The sequence below is a fragment of the Mesoplodon mirus genome, assembly GCF_964341445.2.
Source record: "Mesoplodon mirus genome assembly, chromosome: 20".
NCBI classification, from domain to species: domain Eukaryota; kingdom Metazoa; phylum Chordata; class Mammalia; order Artiodactyla; family Ziphiidae; genus Mesoplodon; species Mesoplodon mirus.
In genome coordinates this window covers 12103508-12121303 of record NC_138996.1, presented here as the reverse complement: position 1 = coordinate 12121303, position 17796 = coordinate 12103508, and the positions used below count along the sequence as shown (strand labels likewise).

The window sequence follows — 17796 nt, the reverse complement described above, 5'->3', positions numbered from 1 at the left end:
CGGGCAGCCTGCGTCTCCCCAGCAAAGGTGCTGTGGCATTAAGCGGCAGAAAAGGCCACCTTCATGGGCAAACTGAGGAAGCAGACACACTGGGCCACACTTCACTGTCCCCTCTGTCCCCAGACCGGTTCCCAACTTGCATTGCAGCCCATCTAAGACCCCAGGCAGTTTTCATCCCCATCCGGGTGCCCCCCCCATCACTCACTCATTCTCAGGCCACAACTTGCAGGCAGGCAGGGCCTCATTTTGACCCCCGAGATTAGATACCCCAGGATGTTAGGGGCTGTGTCCTTTGTCAGCGCTGCCGGGCCCTCCTGACTCAGCGCTGTGCTCCTTCCACACCCAGCGGGAATCCCGGCATTTCCCTCTGTGTTCCCCTCATTCCCACCTACCATCAAACACACACACACACACACACACACACGGATGTGGAAAAGGTAGGCAGCCAGATCTGGAAGGCCTGCCTCGGCCTTTGACCCCTCCTTGGCCGAATGACATGCACCCCCCGCTGGGCGAGGTCACCCAGAGGGTCTGAGCCTCCTTAGCCTCCGCCTTGTCTCCTGCGGTGGCTGGAGCAGGGCTGTGAGAGTGAGCCCCGGCTTCCAGACTGGCCCATCAGGTCAGGGGGTCAAGAGAAGCCGAGTCTCAGCAGCCTCAGAGCGGTGAACGAAGTTCAATACAAAACATGGGCATCTCTGGCCAAGCCCGCGGGTCAGTGAAAGCCCCAGAAGCATCGGGAGGTGCAGGCTGGACGGCACGAGGGAGGGAGGGTTTTGTGGAAAGTGACAGCGGCTGGCTTTGAGGTCTGAGGTGGGTTATGGAGGAAGATTCCTGGGTGGGGGGAGAGAGGCGCGAGGGAGAAGTCTAGGTTCAGGGCGGGTGCAGGGGACACGCGGGGCCTCCAGCCGGCTGGCCCGCTCTTACTCCGAGGAGGGCAGCGGCCTGGCTGCGCATCGGGAGGCGCTAGGGCCTCGCGGACGGACGAGCTGGAGAGGGGAGGGCGCCCTCTCGGGAGGGCGGGCGGGGGCTGGCGGCGGCGGGAGCGGCGCCGAGCCGAGTTGCCTCCATCCATGGCACGGAGCGGCGGCGGCGGCAGGAGCCCGGCTCGATCCGCTAGGTCACAGCCCCGCGCAGAGCGAGGAGACGACGAGGTGCGGCCCGGCCTCAACCGGCCCGGGAGCCCCACGCAGACAGTCGGGCCGCGCCGCCGGGGGCCGCCCGCGCTGCGCTGACAGCCGCGCCCGCGTCCTCCCCGCCGGGGCGCTCGCCGGACATGCCCCCGGGGCGCGGCGGCAGGGACCCCGGGGCTTGCCTCCGCCCAGGGCCCCCCGCTCCGCCCTCGAGCGCCCCGGGCCCCCGCTGAGCACGCCTCTCGCACGCCCGGATCCCTCCGGCCGGCGCGCAGACGGGCCCCAGCGCTGTCGGTCCCCGCGGGGCGATGGGCTGATGGGCGCCGCGGGACGCAGGATGCGGTGGGCGCCCGCGCGCCTGCTGCTGCCGCTGCTGCAGTGGCTGCTGCTCTCGGCGCCCGAGATCCGCGGCGCGCCCGGCTGCCCGGTCCCTATCCGCAGCTGCAAGTGCTCAGGGGAGCGGCCCAAGGGGCTAAGCGGCGGCGCCCCCAGCCCGGCGCGCAGGAGGGTGGTGTGCGGCGGCGGGGACCTCCCGGAGCCTCCCGAGCCCGGCCTCCTGCCTAACAGCACCGTTACCCTGTAAGTATCCTACTTGGCCGGCCCGGCTCGAGCCCCGACGAGGGGACGAAAGGAGCCCAGACGGGAGGGGTGGGAAATGGGGGACAGAGTCGATGTGCCACTTCAGAGACTCTAGGACAGGCCTGAGTCCAGAAGCCGAAAAGGGAGGCTTGAAGAGAAGTAAGGGAAAGATTAGGGCTCCAGGGGTGTGGAGGGAGGAAGGAGCATTGGGGGGCGGGGGCGCCCCAAAGTGAGGCACCGCGGGCGCCCACTCACCTGCACAGGTGACAGGGAATGCGCGCTGGCGGGACGCCCGCGCCCCTTGAGTTTCTAGCCAGGGCTGGTGGTGCGGACCTGCGGGTGGTGGGATGGGGGGAAGGCTCAGAGAAGACCAATGCCCGCGGCCCAGTAGATGGCTGTGGTCGTTACCACCGCGGACGCGTCCCTGGCCGCACTGGAGGAGTCTCCCGGCTTCATGCCGCCGGCCTGGCTCCTCCAGTTGGGGGCGCCCCATCAGGGCCGGGAGCCTGCCAGCCCCGCTTGCAGCCCGTCTCTCTAGCGCTGGCGGGAGGGTGGGCTCGAAAAAGTTTGTCCTTGGGGTGCAGGCGCTTCTGGTGTGAATGAGACCCCGGCGTCCCGATTCCCACTAGGACCCCTCTCCCGCCGTGCGCATTTGTGAATTGAGCTCTGCTCTGGATCCTGCATCCCTCCCTCTTCCTCCCCTCCTCGGATATAAAGACGAACTTTGGCTGATTGACTTCTTCGCAAAAAGAGTGCGGAGAAAGAAACCCGGCTGAGGGGAAGGAGGCTGCCTCCCAGCCTCCTTCCGTCATACCCTTTCCCTCCTCAAGCCCGGGCCTTATTAAGCCCTCACTTTGCTGGCAACCAGCGCGGCCCGTTGCGCCCGCAACCCGACCCCAAGCCTCCTCGATGGGGGTCCGAAGTCCCCGCAACTGCAGGAGAATTAGCGACCCCTCCCCACCGCAGAGATTTCCTGCGCAGACCACGTGCTTGGAGCTCCACGCACGCCGTGGACTGGAGGGTCGGGCCCTGGCGGCGGCCCCTTCCTTTCCTGTCCTGGATCCAGCCTCCAAGCCGCTTCCCCTTCCCTGTCCTCCTGACCCCAGCGGCGACCATTTCCCCACGGCCCCTTGCCCAGAGTTGGAGCTGGCTCACAGTCTATCCGATTGTGTCCAGAACAATACAGTAACGCCTCTGGTTGGGTGAGTTCAGAGGCTGCCCGCTTCCTGACAGGACACGACTGGTCAGCCTCTGACGTTGTCCGCCTGGCCTGCACTTTCCCCAGCTGGGGTGGGTGTGTGCATGTGTGCATTAGGGGGGTGGAAGCCGTGTCTCTGCTCTCTCCCACGTCCCAGCAGCTCAGGGATACAGCCATGGCCTGGGAAGGCAGCTGTGGCAGCTGATTCAGGTCCCTCTGAGTGTCCGCTGGGGTTGAAGTGTCCAGACAGGCCTGGGCATTCCCCAGCCCACTCAGTTCTGGAGGAGAAAAATGCCTGCTGTGTGGGATGGCTGGGCTGGTGTCTGTGTGAGTCCCCGCTGGGCCACAGTCATTCAGTTCGGAGAGGAGCGTGTGTGCCCTGGATCCTGCAGCCGAGCTCACACTCCTGTGCTGGGATTAGGGAATCCTAACATACAGACGGCAGAAAGAAGGGGGGAAACATTAAAAGGTGGTTTTGCAGTACATTTTAGAATGATTTGGTAACTAATGCTTTCCAGCCACAGCTAATTCCCTTCGACGCCACTCCAGGGAGAGAGCGGGGCCAACTCTTGGCGAGAATATATCAGGACAGGGTGGCAGCCAGCAGGACTGCTAGCTAGCTCACCTTCCCATCCCAAACCATCATCCCCAGAGGAAGGGCCCTTCTTTTGTCCCAGGCCACTGACCTACCTGGCTTAAGATACCTTCCAAAAGAACAGCCCCCCCACCCCGAGCCTGGCTGGACATCTCCGCAGGAAAACAGACAGGGCAGGTCAGGCCGGAGCAACCCCCCGAGAGCCCGCTGGCCCATCAGCCGGGGGTGTGACTAGAAGCAGCCACAGACATATGCCTTAGGCACCCCCCACAGGCTCCACCTAATCCCCATCCTGACTGCAATCCCTCCCCCAAGCTGGCTTCTGAAGGAAAAAGAGCGCACGACCTTCTTCAGCAGAAGCTTGGCAGGGATTCTCTTCTGGGGGCTCCGTCCCCCCAGCAAACCCACCCCTACCCAGCAAGCATCTCGAGGGAAGAAGGAAAAGACGGGCTGGGAAGGGGCTTCTGCCGCTCCAGCCTGGCAGCAAAGAGAGGCTATGAGCACAAAAACCTTCACACTCTCCCAAACTCCTCCTCCTTCCTCGTTTATTTATTTATTTATTTTCCCAAATGTCCCCTTTCCCCTTTCTGCCCATCACCTGGTGCAAACAACAGGACTTGGGCCAATAGTCTTTGCGTTATTGCTTTCCCCTCCCTCCGCCTCCCCTGTTTTCCTCCAGAATGGACCACCATCTCCCAGTGCCCTCCACACACCGCCCTGCCCACGTGGGTCCTGGGGGAGTTGGGGGAGAGTCAGGCCTTTGCTTTGGGAAGCCCAGCTGACTGTTCAGGCAGAGAAAGTGCTAGATAAGGTGCCTGTCTGCAGAGAGCCTCCGCCGTCTCTGCTCAGGAAGCCTCCAAGCCGTGGAGGGCAATCCTGTGGACAGCCCTGTGCACCTCACGGAAAACCCTTCCACCTCCACTCGGTTATCTCTGTTTCTGCCCTCTGGTTTTGTAGACTGCAGGCCCCCTCTCCCCACGCTTGGCTTTTTTTTTTTTTTTTTCCTCTAATGGATTTTCGTTCGCAGTTTTCCAGGAAAGCTGAACTCTTGGCTTCCTTCCTGATCCGCCTGCCCCACCCCAGCCCCCATTCTCGAGGCCCAGTGCACAGGGCAGCTGTGGGCACGTCCTGTCCAGAGCAGGAGCCTTTATGGGCCTTCCCTGAGGGGCAGGGTCTCAGGGGCAGCGGGGTGGAGGTGGCTTAGCACAGGGAGAACCCGGGTGGAGGAGGGAGACGCAGACCACTGTCAACCGCCCCAGCCCCCCCACCCGCCCTAGCAGCAGGTGATGGGCCTGCCCTCTGGTTCTGGGCTCTGGGAGTTCGAGTGAGGGGATACTAAGGAATTCCAGGAAAGGGCTGATAATGGGTAACTCTAGAAGGAAACCTCCTATGAGGACCTCCCAGGACATCTGAGCAGGCCCTCGGAGGATACCAGGCAGTGTCATAAATTCCTGGGCCCCTGGGCCGAAAGGGGCCTTAGGGACGCCCCTAAATCAGCGTCTGACAGCTGAGCAAACTGAGGCCAGATGGGGAGAGGGCCACGTCTTGCCAAGAGTCCCACAGCTTAGCTGACGCCAGCGTCAGGATTAGCTGGCTGGGTTCGTTTAGTTTTCCTCTCAGGTGAGAGACTCACTGTTCACCTAGCTGGACTTGGGACCCAATGGACACAAAGCCTGCTTTAAAAAAACCCGGTTCCTTCCCAGCAGGACCCAGGCCCTTTTGACCTGGGAACATTCCAAGGCTGGGTGGGGAGAGGGGCAGGCATGGGACTGTCCCTCCGTCCAGATTCTCCCAGGGCCCCGCAAACCCTCATCCCCTCAGCCTCCCATCTGGGGGAGCTGCCCACCACGTAGGCTGCCCCCATAGGGGAGAAGGAGCAGTTTCCACACAGATGTGCCTAGCGGAGGCCGGGGCCCTTTGCTGGGAGTTTGGTGGTCTTTGGGAGCCCCGGGGGAGGGGAGGGGGAAGGGGGGAGAGGGAGGGGAGGGGAGGGGAGGCCCCTTCCCAGCCCCACCCCCCGTGCTTGGCCCAGCAGTTCTTGAGCACAGACGTCCCTCTGGACCTCCAGCTCTGGACTGGGCCCACCCCTCAGTGCCCCTCTTCCCAGCCCCCGGGGTCTACTTAGGGGGAGTTTGGGGCAAAGTGTGCCAACCGCCTGCACAGAGCCGCGAGCCGAGGGAGATGGTGGCTGGAGGGGCGGGCCGCGCGGCCTCCCCACCCCCTTCCCTTCCACCCTCTTTCCCCCATATGGTTCTCATAAGGTCTGGGCTCAGAGACAGCAGCCAGAGGAAGTGGCCGTGTACAGAGAGCTTTTGTGCCGGAGCGGAGGGGGAGGGGGAGGGAGCGAGGAGAAAGAGGGAAAGGAGGGAAGAGGCTGGAGACTCCAACGCACTCGCCCTTACGCTCCCCACGGTGCCGGGGGAGGGGCGGGGGGTTCTCAGCTGCAGCGCCCCCATGTGGGCTCCCGGACCCCCGCTGGTCTGAAGGGAGGGACTCAGAAGGAATCGCCCCGACTGCCTACTGGAGGAGCTGGAGGCCACCAGCCCAGGTTCCAGGATTGATCAGCCCCTTCCTGGAGGTGTTAGGAGCCCCGCCCTGAGAGCTGCCCCTTGTGCAGGACGTCGGGACCCAGGGGCCCAGCTCAGGAGAGCACCAGGCGGAGAGCGGAGCCCTCCGTGCTTCACCGGTTGAGTCCTTCTTGCACCAGACAGACTGGACCTATAATTCAGGCCCCCCGTGGGACCAGGACCCAGAATGGGTTATTTGGCCTGAATTTTTCAGAACCCGTGCAAGAACCCAGCCACTCCTGACCCCTAAGGAAGTCCCTTCCTGCCACCTACTATGGATCACCCCTCTGGGTTAGGGTTGGGAGGGGTGCAATCCCTAGTCCTGGTGAGTCTGCGAATTTCCCCCAAAGGCACCGGGCAAACCGGTGTAATTTGAACCTCACCGTAAATTGACCCTTAAATTTGGGGTCATGTTTTTAAAGGGAGCGAGTGTTCCTAAGTTTATGTCACATGGGAGTCATTGGGATAAGAACTCTTTCCTGAAGGAGCAAGAGTTCCAGCCACCTCTGAGTTGATCTCTGTCCTTGCATTCAGTGAGCTCCCCTCGCCAAAGCCCAGAGAGGGGAGGGGAGTTCCCCGTGCCACGCAGCCTGGACCAGGACCCCTCACTCCCCCATCACCCTGAGGTAGAGCCTTCGCCCCCCGTGGGACCAGACAGAGAAGAGGGGAGGGGAGAGGAGGGAAATGGCCCTGGGCTGAGGAACCAGAAGGAAAATCCGGTTAAGGGCTAGGAAGGGGCTGTTCAGAGGGGCTGTTTATTTTCATTCCCCCAGCCCAGCCGCTCCGTTCTATTTAGAGCTCAGACACTGACAGGACAAAGCTGCCTCCTCGCCTTCCTCCCTCCTCCGGGGGCCCCCATCCTTCCCAAACTCCAGAACATTCCTTTGCTTTTAGAACTGGGTGATGGGGGTGGGAGAGCAGAGACACTGTGGAGTGTAGCTAACGCGGCAGCCTCCCAGGACCCAGCTTTCCCAGCCCTGGGCGTGGGGAGAGGCGGGCTGGGGGAGCCGGGCTGGGGGAGCAAAGGGTGTGTAAAATGGATGGGACCAGGTGAGGGGCAGGGGACCAATCTGTCACGGAGGAGCAGGGAACCGGCCGCAGAGAGCGGCCCAGGAGGGAGTTCCAGCCTGAGCTTGAGGGGCCAGACATCTCCCAGCTGGAAAGCGAAGGGGAGGTCGAAGCTCCCTCCTCCCTGTCCTCTCCCGGCCCCCCCTCCCCCAGGGCGCTTTGCCTGCTGGGAACTGTGTGTTGGAGCAGAAACTCTAGACTTCAGGAGACTCGGCATCCAGGATGGGAAAAGCCATCAAACGTATGGAGTGGGAATCTTCGGTCCAGACCCTTCTTTTACCGAGAAGAAAACCCCCAGGGAGTGCCTGACTTGCTCAAGGTCACACAGCTCCTAGCCAGACCCTAGGGCTCCCGCTCTGGGTCAGCCCGGTCCCACACTGACCAATCAGAGCCGTCCTCCCTGGGGACGGGGCAGGGACGTAACCAATCCGCTTCCCCCACGTGGATAGTGAGCCGGGGAAAGGGGCGCTGCCCGCAACGATACATGTGTACTTAGGGGACCACTAAGTACAAAATCACTTCACAGAGGATTTGGTGGGAAGTGGAGGCAGGAAAAAATGCCTCCCGACTTGGGAAAAGCGTGGTTCCTGGACCAACCCCACCTTCCCTGGAGTTCTGCCCCTCCAGACAGCCACCCACCCACCCATTCCGCCAGTGCCTGCTGTGAGGTGAGAGAGCTGGCCTTGGCCTCTCATGGGCCTTGCCGTCTCACCATGGAGACTGGATACAGGCTCACAAAGCAGGACAGGAGCAGGGCCTCCAAGCTCCCAAGGAAAACCTCTGGGCTGGAAGGATTAAAGGACTAATTTATACTTAGGTATAAAAGACTGATGACAGACAGATCCTTTCAGGTTCATTTGTTTAAAGAAACCTACTTTCTTCACCTAAAAGCTTGGATCCCCCGTGGGGAGATTTTAGGCTGTGGGTGCAGGAAGTGCTTAAGGTGGATTGGGAGTAATTTCCCAGCTTCCTCAACCCCCGGGGACACACGCACGCAAACAGTCCACCCAGGGTGACACATCTCCCTTCACCTTCCACGAGTGGGAGATGGTAAACACCAGGTCTCATTTGTGTTTGTAGTACTGATGTGTTCCACAAAGCCGAGCACACAGTAGGTGTTCACGTACGATTGAAGACCAAATGAATGGATGGGTGAACGATTAAAGCAGAATCAATTCCAGTGCTGGGGGCCCCCAAATCCCCATCAAACCACACCGACCACCCACCATGAACACCAGTAGGTTAGTCCTTCCCATACCCGCCCCAATTTCTTGGTTTCTGCCTAGTGACCACCAAGATGCCGTGACCTTGCAGAGAGGGTAGAGAAAAGGACCGAAGGAAGGCCCATATGTAGGAGCCGTTGCAAAATAGTTTTCCCTTCTGACATTGTCCTCAGGCCTTGCCTGGACAGCCCGTCTTCAAGGCTGAGGTCAGAGGCTGTCTCAGGACATGGTTCTCTAAAGTCTGGGGAAAAGATGTCCCACATGGGTGCTCTCCTAACCAGAGGGAGGCTGACGGACAGGCTTCCAGCCAAGGGAGGGATGGCAGGAGGTGTGGGAGTGCTGTGTGTCCTCTCCAGCATTTATGTCCCCTGCAGTCAGGCTCGGTACACATGAAGGGCAACCTTTAGCCTGAGGTGTGTGTCAAAGCAGGGCCTGTGGACCAGAGGTAGTCTCCTGTTTGGAGATCCCACTGTCATATCAGTCAGGCTAAACTGCATGCACAACCTTTATGAAGCAGAACAGTTATTGCTAATTGGCATAACATGACATTTGGTAGTTCTATAGCTAAGTCTTCATTAATTTATGTTTGTAGCATTTATATATATATATATATATATATATTTTTTTTTTTTTTTTTTTTTTGCGGTTCGCGGGCCTCTCACTGCTGTGGCCTCTCCCGTTACGGAGCACAGGCTCCGGACGCGCAGGCTCAGCGGCCATGGCTCACGGGTCCAGCCGCTCCGTGGCATGTGGGATCCTCCCGGACCGGGGCACGAACCCGTGTCCCCTGCATCGGCAGGCGGACTCCCAACCACTGCGCCACCAGGGAAGCCCTGTAGCATTTATATTTCAGTGGTGATTTTGTTTTTGTTTTTCTTTTTTTAGGTTTCAGATACCCTTGTGGGCCTTGGAAATGCTCCAAGGCCCTGGGTACTGTGCCTGTGGGCAGGGCTGGGAGTATAGTTTCACCTTGATGGTGCAGCTGGTAATGGGCCTGAGGCCCTTTTGGTGTTAGCAAGCAGACCACCCTCCTCCCCCCATCTGATGGTCTCCCGAAGACACTGCCGAGGTGCCAGCAGCAGGTGCTGGAGACGGGCCCCTCACAGCCCAGAGGGCCTTGGCAGTGGCCTAAATTCCAGGCTCAGAATTCCTGGAGAGCACGGGGCCATAGTGTCCAGGCCTGTGGTCCTTGCATCTCTGTGCTGGGGTGGGCTGGGGGGTCGGTGAGGGGCTGACATGTATGACTCTCCCTGGACATGTGAGAACCCTTTTGTTCGGGCAGGTGCTGGCCCCGTGCCCAACGGGGCGGTGCCCACGTGACCCCTATAGGGTCATCTTTGATGTCGGACTGGGATCTGGCGAGCGTTTGCGGCTGCCCAGAGGCCACAGGGCCTCTGCAGACGCCAGCCACTCGCTCCCGTGGCCTCCAGCCTCATTAGTGGTCACTCTGCTTGCTGCTCTTCCCTAAAATAGGACCCGAGCCGGGAGAGAGTTCTGGAATGGACTCAGTGTGCCCCCTCTCCTTGTCCAGATTTCAGATTCTGGGGTAGAGAACAGGGGCCCCCAGGGACTGGCCCCCCTTCCTGTGAAAATGTGATGTTGGGTGGTAGACACGGGAGGGAGGGAGGGAGAAGCCGAGGATGCTGGGTTGGGCGGGCCTGGGGTCTGAGGGATGGGAGGCATGGCTGGGAAGCAAACCCACCTGGCAGGCGCCCTGTGCTGGTGCTGGGGGGAGGCCGGTGGGGTTGAGGCTCTCTGGGCGGGGTTGGGAGGCGATTAGGAGGGGGCAGAGACTGGCGTTGTGTCTGCGACTCTGGACAGAAGCATGGGGCTGCCCTGCCTGTTTTCCTCCCATGAGAGCCTAGCGTGGCGGGAACATTTTTCTTCCTATTGGATGAGGCCGTGTGTTTGTGTGTGTGTGTGTGTGTGTGTGTGTGTGTGTGTGTGTGTTTCACCTACCCCATTAGCAGCCCCGTAACTGCCAGCTTCCTACCTGCCCCAAACACTCCGCCAAATCCCTGCCCTCGCCTCCAGAGGACTGAACCTACCAGCATAATTGAGGCCATTCTCCCCCTAATCTAGGCCTGAAGTAAAATTTCCTCAGCCCGATCTAGATTGTTAAGACCAAAAGATCCAGTTCTGGGTATCTGGGGACTAAACCATACCGATAGCTGCTGAAGTCTGTCCAAGAACTGGAGACGCGGCAAGACGGGGCCCATTGGAGGAGAAGGATGCAGCACTGCTTGCCTGGTGCCCCCGCTTTAGTGAGTGGCTTAGAGGGTGGGCGATCAGGAACGTGTTCTCACAGTGAGAAAAAAACCTCATTTCAAGACTCTCCAGGATGGAGTTTACACTGGGCTGGCCGAGCCTGCAGCGTGGGCAGCAGCCGACCCCAACGTCACCCTGCTCTACCCAGAGGCTGCCTCAGAGAACGCGGTCCTTGGGGTGGCAGCCAGGAGATGAGCTGCTCTGGACCAGAGGCTTGTCCTCGCCTGCCTTGGGGACTGGTCCCCATCCTTTGCTCTGTTCCCAGGCCACACACACACACACACACACACACCACCCCGGGCCACCTGAGTATCTCCCCAGCAGCCCAGACTTCCTCCTGGGGAGGTGCTGGCTACAAGGAGACTAAATCAGGGATAAGACTTAAAGCCACCAGCCTCATGTGGTCTTGAGTACTTGCGATGTGGCTGGTCTGAGTTAAGTAAATTGTGCTGGAAGAGGAGAATCCACACCAGATTCTGAGACTTAGTACCAAAAAAGGGAAAATATCTCATTAATAATTTTTGTTATTTATATAGTTTATAATATATGTATATTTATAATATATAATAATATATTTATTGTGTGTTGAAATGATAACATTTTGGGTGCATTGGGGTAAAGTATATTATTAAGATTAAGTTAATTTTTAACTTTTAAACAATGTGGCTGCTAGAATATTCTAAATTATGTATGCAGCTGGCATTGTACTTCTGTTGGCCAGTTTTGGGTTAAATTTGGGGTATGTGAAAGGTGTTCAAGGGTTAGAGGACAAAGAGTCTGGAGAATGTGGGGTACCTATTACCCCCAACACTACCACTAGACTTGTCTGGATAGGGTTCTCCAATTAGGATCCCGGGTTTTAATATCGGGGATTTGGGAGTTGGAGAATTTGTTTAATTTTCTGTTTTCAATTCAATGATCTTTGAGCAAAAAATTTTTTGCCCATAATTTTTTTTAAATTTCTATTTATTTTATGTATTTATTTTTGGCTGCGTTGGGTCTTCATTGCTGCGCACAGGCTTTCTCTAGTTGTGGTGAACGGGAGCTACTCTTCGTTGCAGTGCATGGGCTTCTCATTGCGGTGGCTTCTCTTGTTGCGGAGCATGGGCTCTAGGCGCGCGGGCTTCAGTAGTTGTGGCGCACGGGCTCAGTAGTTGTGGCTCGCGGGCTCTGGAGCGCAGGCTCAGTAGTTGTGACACACGGGCTTAGTTGCACTGCGGCATGTGGGATCTTCCCAGACCAAGGCTCAAACCCGTGTCCCCTCTATTGGCAGGTGGATTCTTAAGCACTGCGCCACCAGGGAAGCCCCTTTGCCTATAATTTTGAGATAATTTTTTACTAGAAGGTATTTTCATAGTGTAAGATTTTCATTTCTAAAGTCAGTGTTTCTCAAACTGGGATCCTCAGACATATTTGCAGGAAATAAGATACTTTTCCCCTCCCTTTAACAGGTCCATACTCCACTCAAGTTTGGGAATGTTCTCAGGCTTCTCCCTTCGTGCACGGGGCTGTGATAACCTGGCTCCCCCTGTTCCTCTAACCTTCCATACCCGCTACCTCTCCCCTGTGCCCCCCCATCAGCATCCCCATCCTTCTCCCTCCCCAAGACTCAGGGAGGAGCAGTCCCTGGGAGAGACCCTTGGGGTTTGGGGAGGCTGAAACAGATGCCCTTTCTCACCCCTCTTCCTGACATTTCAGGACCCCTCCCAACATTACTAAGGATACTGAGGGGTCCTCTCGCCTTCTCCAACATTTAATGCAACCTCTGAACCTCAGGCTCTGAGGGTGTATGAGGGAATGAGCAGCAGATGAGGTGGGAGGGGCTTCGATTTAAAACTCACACCATCAAGAGCCTGTCCCCACCCAGGGGGCCATCGCAGCCCCACCAGGGCCTGAATGAGACTATTCGAGGCCCTAAGAACTGACAAGATTATTTATAATTGGCCACCACAGGTAATGTGAAATAAAACTATCCTAACCCATAAAATGAGAATAAAGGGGTTTGAGAAAGTTCTAATTATTCATATGATGACTACTGTGATGTGCTTGTTGAAATATCAAGACAATGTGTGTGTGCGTGCGCGTGCATGCGTGCGTGCGTGTGTGTAGCACCTTGCTGGGAAATGTCACCATTGGAAGGACAGTGAGGGGGGGACCCGAAGGGGAGGAGAGCCCTCTCTGGAGCGGGGAGAAGGGAGGAAGGAGGTGAGGTGTCCACGTCTTCCCATTGACCCACAAAGCCCCCTTCCACCCTTGCCTCCGTCCCGGCCATGGTCTGTTTTCCATGTGCCCTTGAACGTGGTGTAGCACGGACGTCTGGGGTCCTCTCACTGCCTGTCTGGTTTGTGCACCCACCCACTGCCATTAAGCTTTGGGACAGAGCTCTGACAGCCCCTCCCGGGCCCTGCCCCCGCCCCCAGCCCTCTCCCTTGCTATCCAGCCCAGAGGCTGCTCACTGGAGGGGAGGCCCGAGGCCTGCCCCTCTGGCCTTCCCAGGTCCGTTCTCCACCATTCAGGGCAAAGATGGGAAAACCGTTGCCTCAGCGCAGGGCAGGCAAGAGCTGGAGCTGAGAGGCTCATTAAAGCTTTTTAATGAGCAATTAACTCAAGGGATGAGCCCTCTGGCTGGCCTGGCACTCTCTCCTCCCAGCGGGGAGCCTGACAGAGAAAGGCTGAGTGGGTGGGCAGAGTGGGCTGGGTCAGGAGCTTGGGGCCCCTTTCTGCGTCCACAAATACAAACGAGTAAATAAACAAGACTCCGAGTGGGCAGAGGCTGAGGCCTGGGCTCCCCCCGGGGGGCCGAGGACTCCATCCGTTTCCGGTCAAGGCTATAGACAGGCTTGGGGACGCAGGGGCACTCCGTCCCTCTGAGTTGGGGGCCTTTGAGGGGAGGGAGGGGTCCCCTTCTGGTGAGGTCCTCAGCTCCCGGAGTGATGGAGACCCCGAGGAAGGGCACCTGCCTGCCTTCCTCTTCTACCTGCCAGACCATTCTCCCCAGCACTGTCCTCAGATTACTGGGCCAATGGCTTGAGCAAGACAGAGCTGTGGAGGGCAGAAAGGGGGTGCCGTGGGCTCGGCCCCGTGGTTCCAAGGCGAAAACAGGCCATCACAACTTCACACCTGCTCAGCTCACCTGTGTACAGAGCCTAAGTCAGATCCAGGCTGTGGGGAGACCCAGGGCAGGTGACGCGTCCGACCTGGCATTCCATGGGCTGACCAGTCTGCCCGAACCGTTCGCGGGCCCCTCCCCGTGGTCTCCCGGAGCCCAGGATGGGGCTGCTCCTCGCCCAGCTTCAGGGGGCGCCGCTTACACCGAAGGCAACACTCTCCCCTCTGTGTTCTCCCCTTTCCTCCAGACTCTTGAGCAACAACAAGATCACCGGGCTCCGGAACGGCTCCTTCCTGGGACTGCCCCTGCTGGAGAAACTGTAAGTGCTCGGGCAGGCTGGGGTGGAGGTCACGGGCAAGAGGTCGGGCCAGGGAGGGCGAGGAATCCTGGCTGCTGAGGGGCCCGGGACCTGCTGGCCGAGCAGGGCCCACAATCGGACTCGACCACCAAGTGGAGGGCAGAGGGGCTGGTCCGGGAGAGAGAGACCAGTTCCCTCACCAGCCACAGCACAGAGAAGTGGGGCGCTGGTCCAGGCAGGGATGGGGCTGTGGGAAGCTCATTAACACTCTTTAATGAGCAATTAGCTATGAGGGCTGAGCCCCTTAACTGTCCAGAAGCTGCCTCCCTGTCCCAGCTGGGGGCCCAGCCTAAAGGGCAGAGGGAGCATTTAGTGTGACTGAGGCCTCTTTGCTCCTTCCCTAATAAACACAGTCGACAAACAAAGCTCCAAGGGGCCAGAGCCCTGGGCTGAGGGTGGGGACAGTGGGTCACATCCACTTCTCCCCCTCCCTCCATCCCCACTGCCCTGGATTACAGCTGCATCAGCAACAGCATCCTCGGCTGCCCTGTGGACGGACGGCAAGGGCCCTGCTAGCCCCGAGAAAAGCTCCTTCCCAGAATTGGGGACCTGCCTCGGTCACGGGCAAGTCCGTGCCAAAGGAGGGGTTGAGTCAACCCCTCTCTCGATTCCCTGTTCAGCTGGCAACCCCCGACCCACAGCGTGTACAACAGCTTTGGGTCCTGTCTCCTCCACGGGACCCCTGGGCCTCCGGCCCGTCCTGGAGCCGGACCCTTGCCATCCCCCCCACGTCCAAGCCCCTGTCTCCTAGCTCTGCTTCCACCTGCTGGGTGTTCCCAAGGCCTCCAACAGGGTCCTGCCCCCTCTAGTACCATTTTGCCTGAAAGGCTTGGATCAGAGCAATGGGGGACTCGAACGAATAAGGCAGACGCCTGCTCTCAAACAGCCAAAGGGATCACAGTGTAGTGAGACCACAGACCTTGCCATATATATAGGAAGGAAGTAGGTCGGGGTTTCTGTAAAGTCCAAAGGAGGGAACAGCGAAGGCTAGAAAGTTGAAGGGTAATAGAGATGCAGTACCGACATGATGGAGTGCAGATCTTCAACCAGGACAACAATCTTACGAGGTTGTCTCTATGACACCCACTTCGCAAGGGAAGGGAAAGCTCTCCCCCAAGCCGCCTGTGGGGAGAGCTTGGTGGCCTGGCTGGGTTGGGGGCGGGTGGAAAGGGACACAGCCACGTTTGGCGTGGAAAGGTGGAGCACGTTCTGTAGGATCAGGGCATGCTGGGGGTGGGAGGGCTCCCGGGATGTTAGCCTCGGTGCGCGCAGACAGCCGTGACCGGGTCCCGCTGACTCTGCCCCGAAAGGGAGGAAGGGCTGCCCCCGAGCTGCTACTTAGAAGACTCATTAGGTACCAACATGCTCCTCCACGAGCAGCTAAGCACTCAGGAGCTGTGATTCCTACGCTCAGCCCAGGCTTGGCCTTAGAGGGCTGAGTTGCCAGAAAGCAGACGCTCCCTCCTGGGATCTTTTGGAGAAAAACTAACCGCAGCTGCCCGCAGTCCTTTGGCCCGGCCAAACCAGGGCCAGTCACCGCCCAGCGTCCGTCTCTTTTCTCCTTAGCACAAGCGAGAGCTGCCCAGAGCCTCCTGAGGCCTCTGGGACATCTTTCCCATCTTTACCCTCTCGCCTCAGCCGCCCAAAATCTGCTGGGTCTGCCCTCTCGCTGGGTCTGCTGGGTGGTCCTTCAATCTCATGAGGGTAGATTTTCTGGTGAAGATGAGACGATGGCCTTCTCCTTCCCCCCACGCAAGCCTACCCAGCTGGACCCCTCCCCACGGCGCCGGGACCCAGATCACCACCGTGCAGGTGCACTCAAACCACGGGAGGCAAACAGAGCAAAGTGGGAGAGGAGACGGGAATAACGACCTATGCTGAGGGAGGAGAAAGGGCGCTAGAGTGAGAATTCTAGGTCCTGAGTTGGAGCCCCTGCCCTGTTAGGAATCATCTAGTCATTCACTCTCGAGATGTTTCTTGAGCCCCCCCTCTGTGTGCCAGGCTGCAGGCTGGGCATCCAGAGTGAACGCGGTAGGCCAGGTGCCTGCCCTGGGGAACTTACCTGCCGCTGATGGGACCCAGAACGTAGCAAAGAAATGTATAATAGGTCAGGAGACCATAAACACTGCAGAGGAAAACAAAGCAGCAGGGCAAGGGGGGCAGAAAGCACTGGAATGGGGGCCGCTATTTTATGTAATGAGGTTAAGGCCTCGCTGGAGGTGATGGAGCCCTAGCCCTAGGGAGGGAGGGACCTGGCGGGCAGGTAGTTGTCTAGAGGCAGAGGCAGCAGTGAGTGGGGGAGGCCCTGGGGTCCAGCCTGTCTGGTGAGCTTGAGGTGCAGAAGAAAGGCAGCGTGACTAGGGAGTGGTGGGAGGTGGGGTCAGAGGGATGCCTCACTTTGGGGCCTCGGTTTCCTCATCTGTTAAAAGTGGGGGTGGGGGGGAGTCCCTGGCGGTCCAATGGTTAGGACTCCACGCTTCCCTTGCAGGGGGCACGGGTTCGACCCCTGGCCGGGGAACTAAGACCAAAAAAAAAAAGTGGGGGGACAGGGCAGTTTGTAAAGTGCACTCTGGATTTAAAACTCTATGATCCTTGGGTGTGTGTGATACCCACAGAGCTGCAGGAGAAGGAAAAGATCAAAAAGCCCAGTGACACGGCCGGGCTTTCAGAGGAGGGGAGGCTTCTAGGCAGAGGGGTGCTGGGTTCAGCATCCCGGCCTCGCTTCCCTGGGACGGAGAGGCAGTGCAGGGGCTGGAGGAGCCCAGGGTCTCCAGCCTGGCTGGTCACCAGTGTATCAGTCAAGCTCCTCCAGAGAGACAGAACCAATAGGAGATGTATGTGGCTGTGTCCTTATATAAATATACAAAGAAATTCTTTCTTTCTTCTTCTTCTTATTATTTTTGGCCTCATCACGTGGCTTGCGGGATCTTAGTTCCCCGACCGGGGATCAAACCCGGGCCATGGCAGTGAAAGTGCCGAATCCTAACCACTGGACCACCAGGGAGTTCCAAGAAATTATTTCTTTATAACGAAATTTATTTTAAGGAAATGGCTCATGTGATTCTGGGGACTGGCAAATCCAAAATCTGTAGGACCAGCCAGCAGGCTGGAGAGTCAGGCAGGAACGGATGCTACAGTCTTAAGGCAGAACTTCTCTGGGAAACCTCGGGTTTTGCTCTCCGGGCCTTCAACTGATTGGGTGAGGCCCACCCATGTTAGCAGAGGTCATCTCCTTTATTTAAACTCAACTGACTGCAGCCAGTAACCACATCTACAAGATACCTCCGCAGTAGCACCTAGATTAGTGATTGATTAAGTCACCGAGGGCTATAGTCTGACACATAAAACTAATCATCACAGGCACTACCCACTACCCCAGAGGTAGGGAGAGGTCCTGGGCCCCGTCCTGAAGATGCTAATTCGTCAGGTCAGCAGGGGCCTGGGAATTGTTTACAAGGTATGCGGGCAATTCTCATGCTCACTGGGGTTGGGAACCAGTGGACCAGATGACCCCTGCACTGTGGGCCTATTCATTGCAAACGAGACGCCGTGGCTTGGCGTGCAGTTGGTGCCAGGAAACACTGATCTCTCTGTCCTCTTGGACTCAGCCGTCCAGGCTGGGGCGGCTGAGCCTGTGGCAGCTTCACATCCCACAGTCCATGCAGCAAGTCCCATGGGAGTTAGCGGCCTGTCTGATAACT

General features: G+C 58.4%; 1 protein-coding gene across 1 annotated transcript in view; it reads left to right on the top strand.

The window, feature by feature from the left end:
- The first annotated feature begins 1024 nt into the window (after positions 1-1024).
- The window catches only part of ADGRA2 (adhesion G protein-coupled receptor A2), a 34904-nt gene continuing 18132 nt past the window's right edge, over positions 1025-17796 (top strand). Inside the window, exons 1-2 of the mRNA XM_082608514.1 lie at positions 1025-1709; positions 13985-14056. Of these exons, the coding sequence (XP_082464640.1) occupies positions 1447-1709; positions 13985-14056 (335 nt within the window). The 5' untranslated portion in view covers positions 1025-1446. The remainder of the gene's footprint in view (positions 1710-13984; positions 14057-17796) is intronic.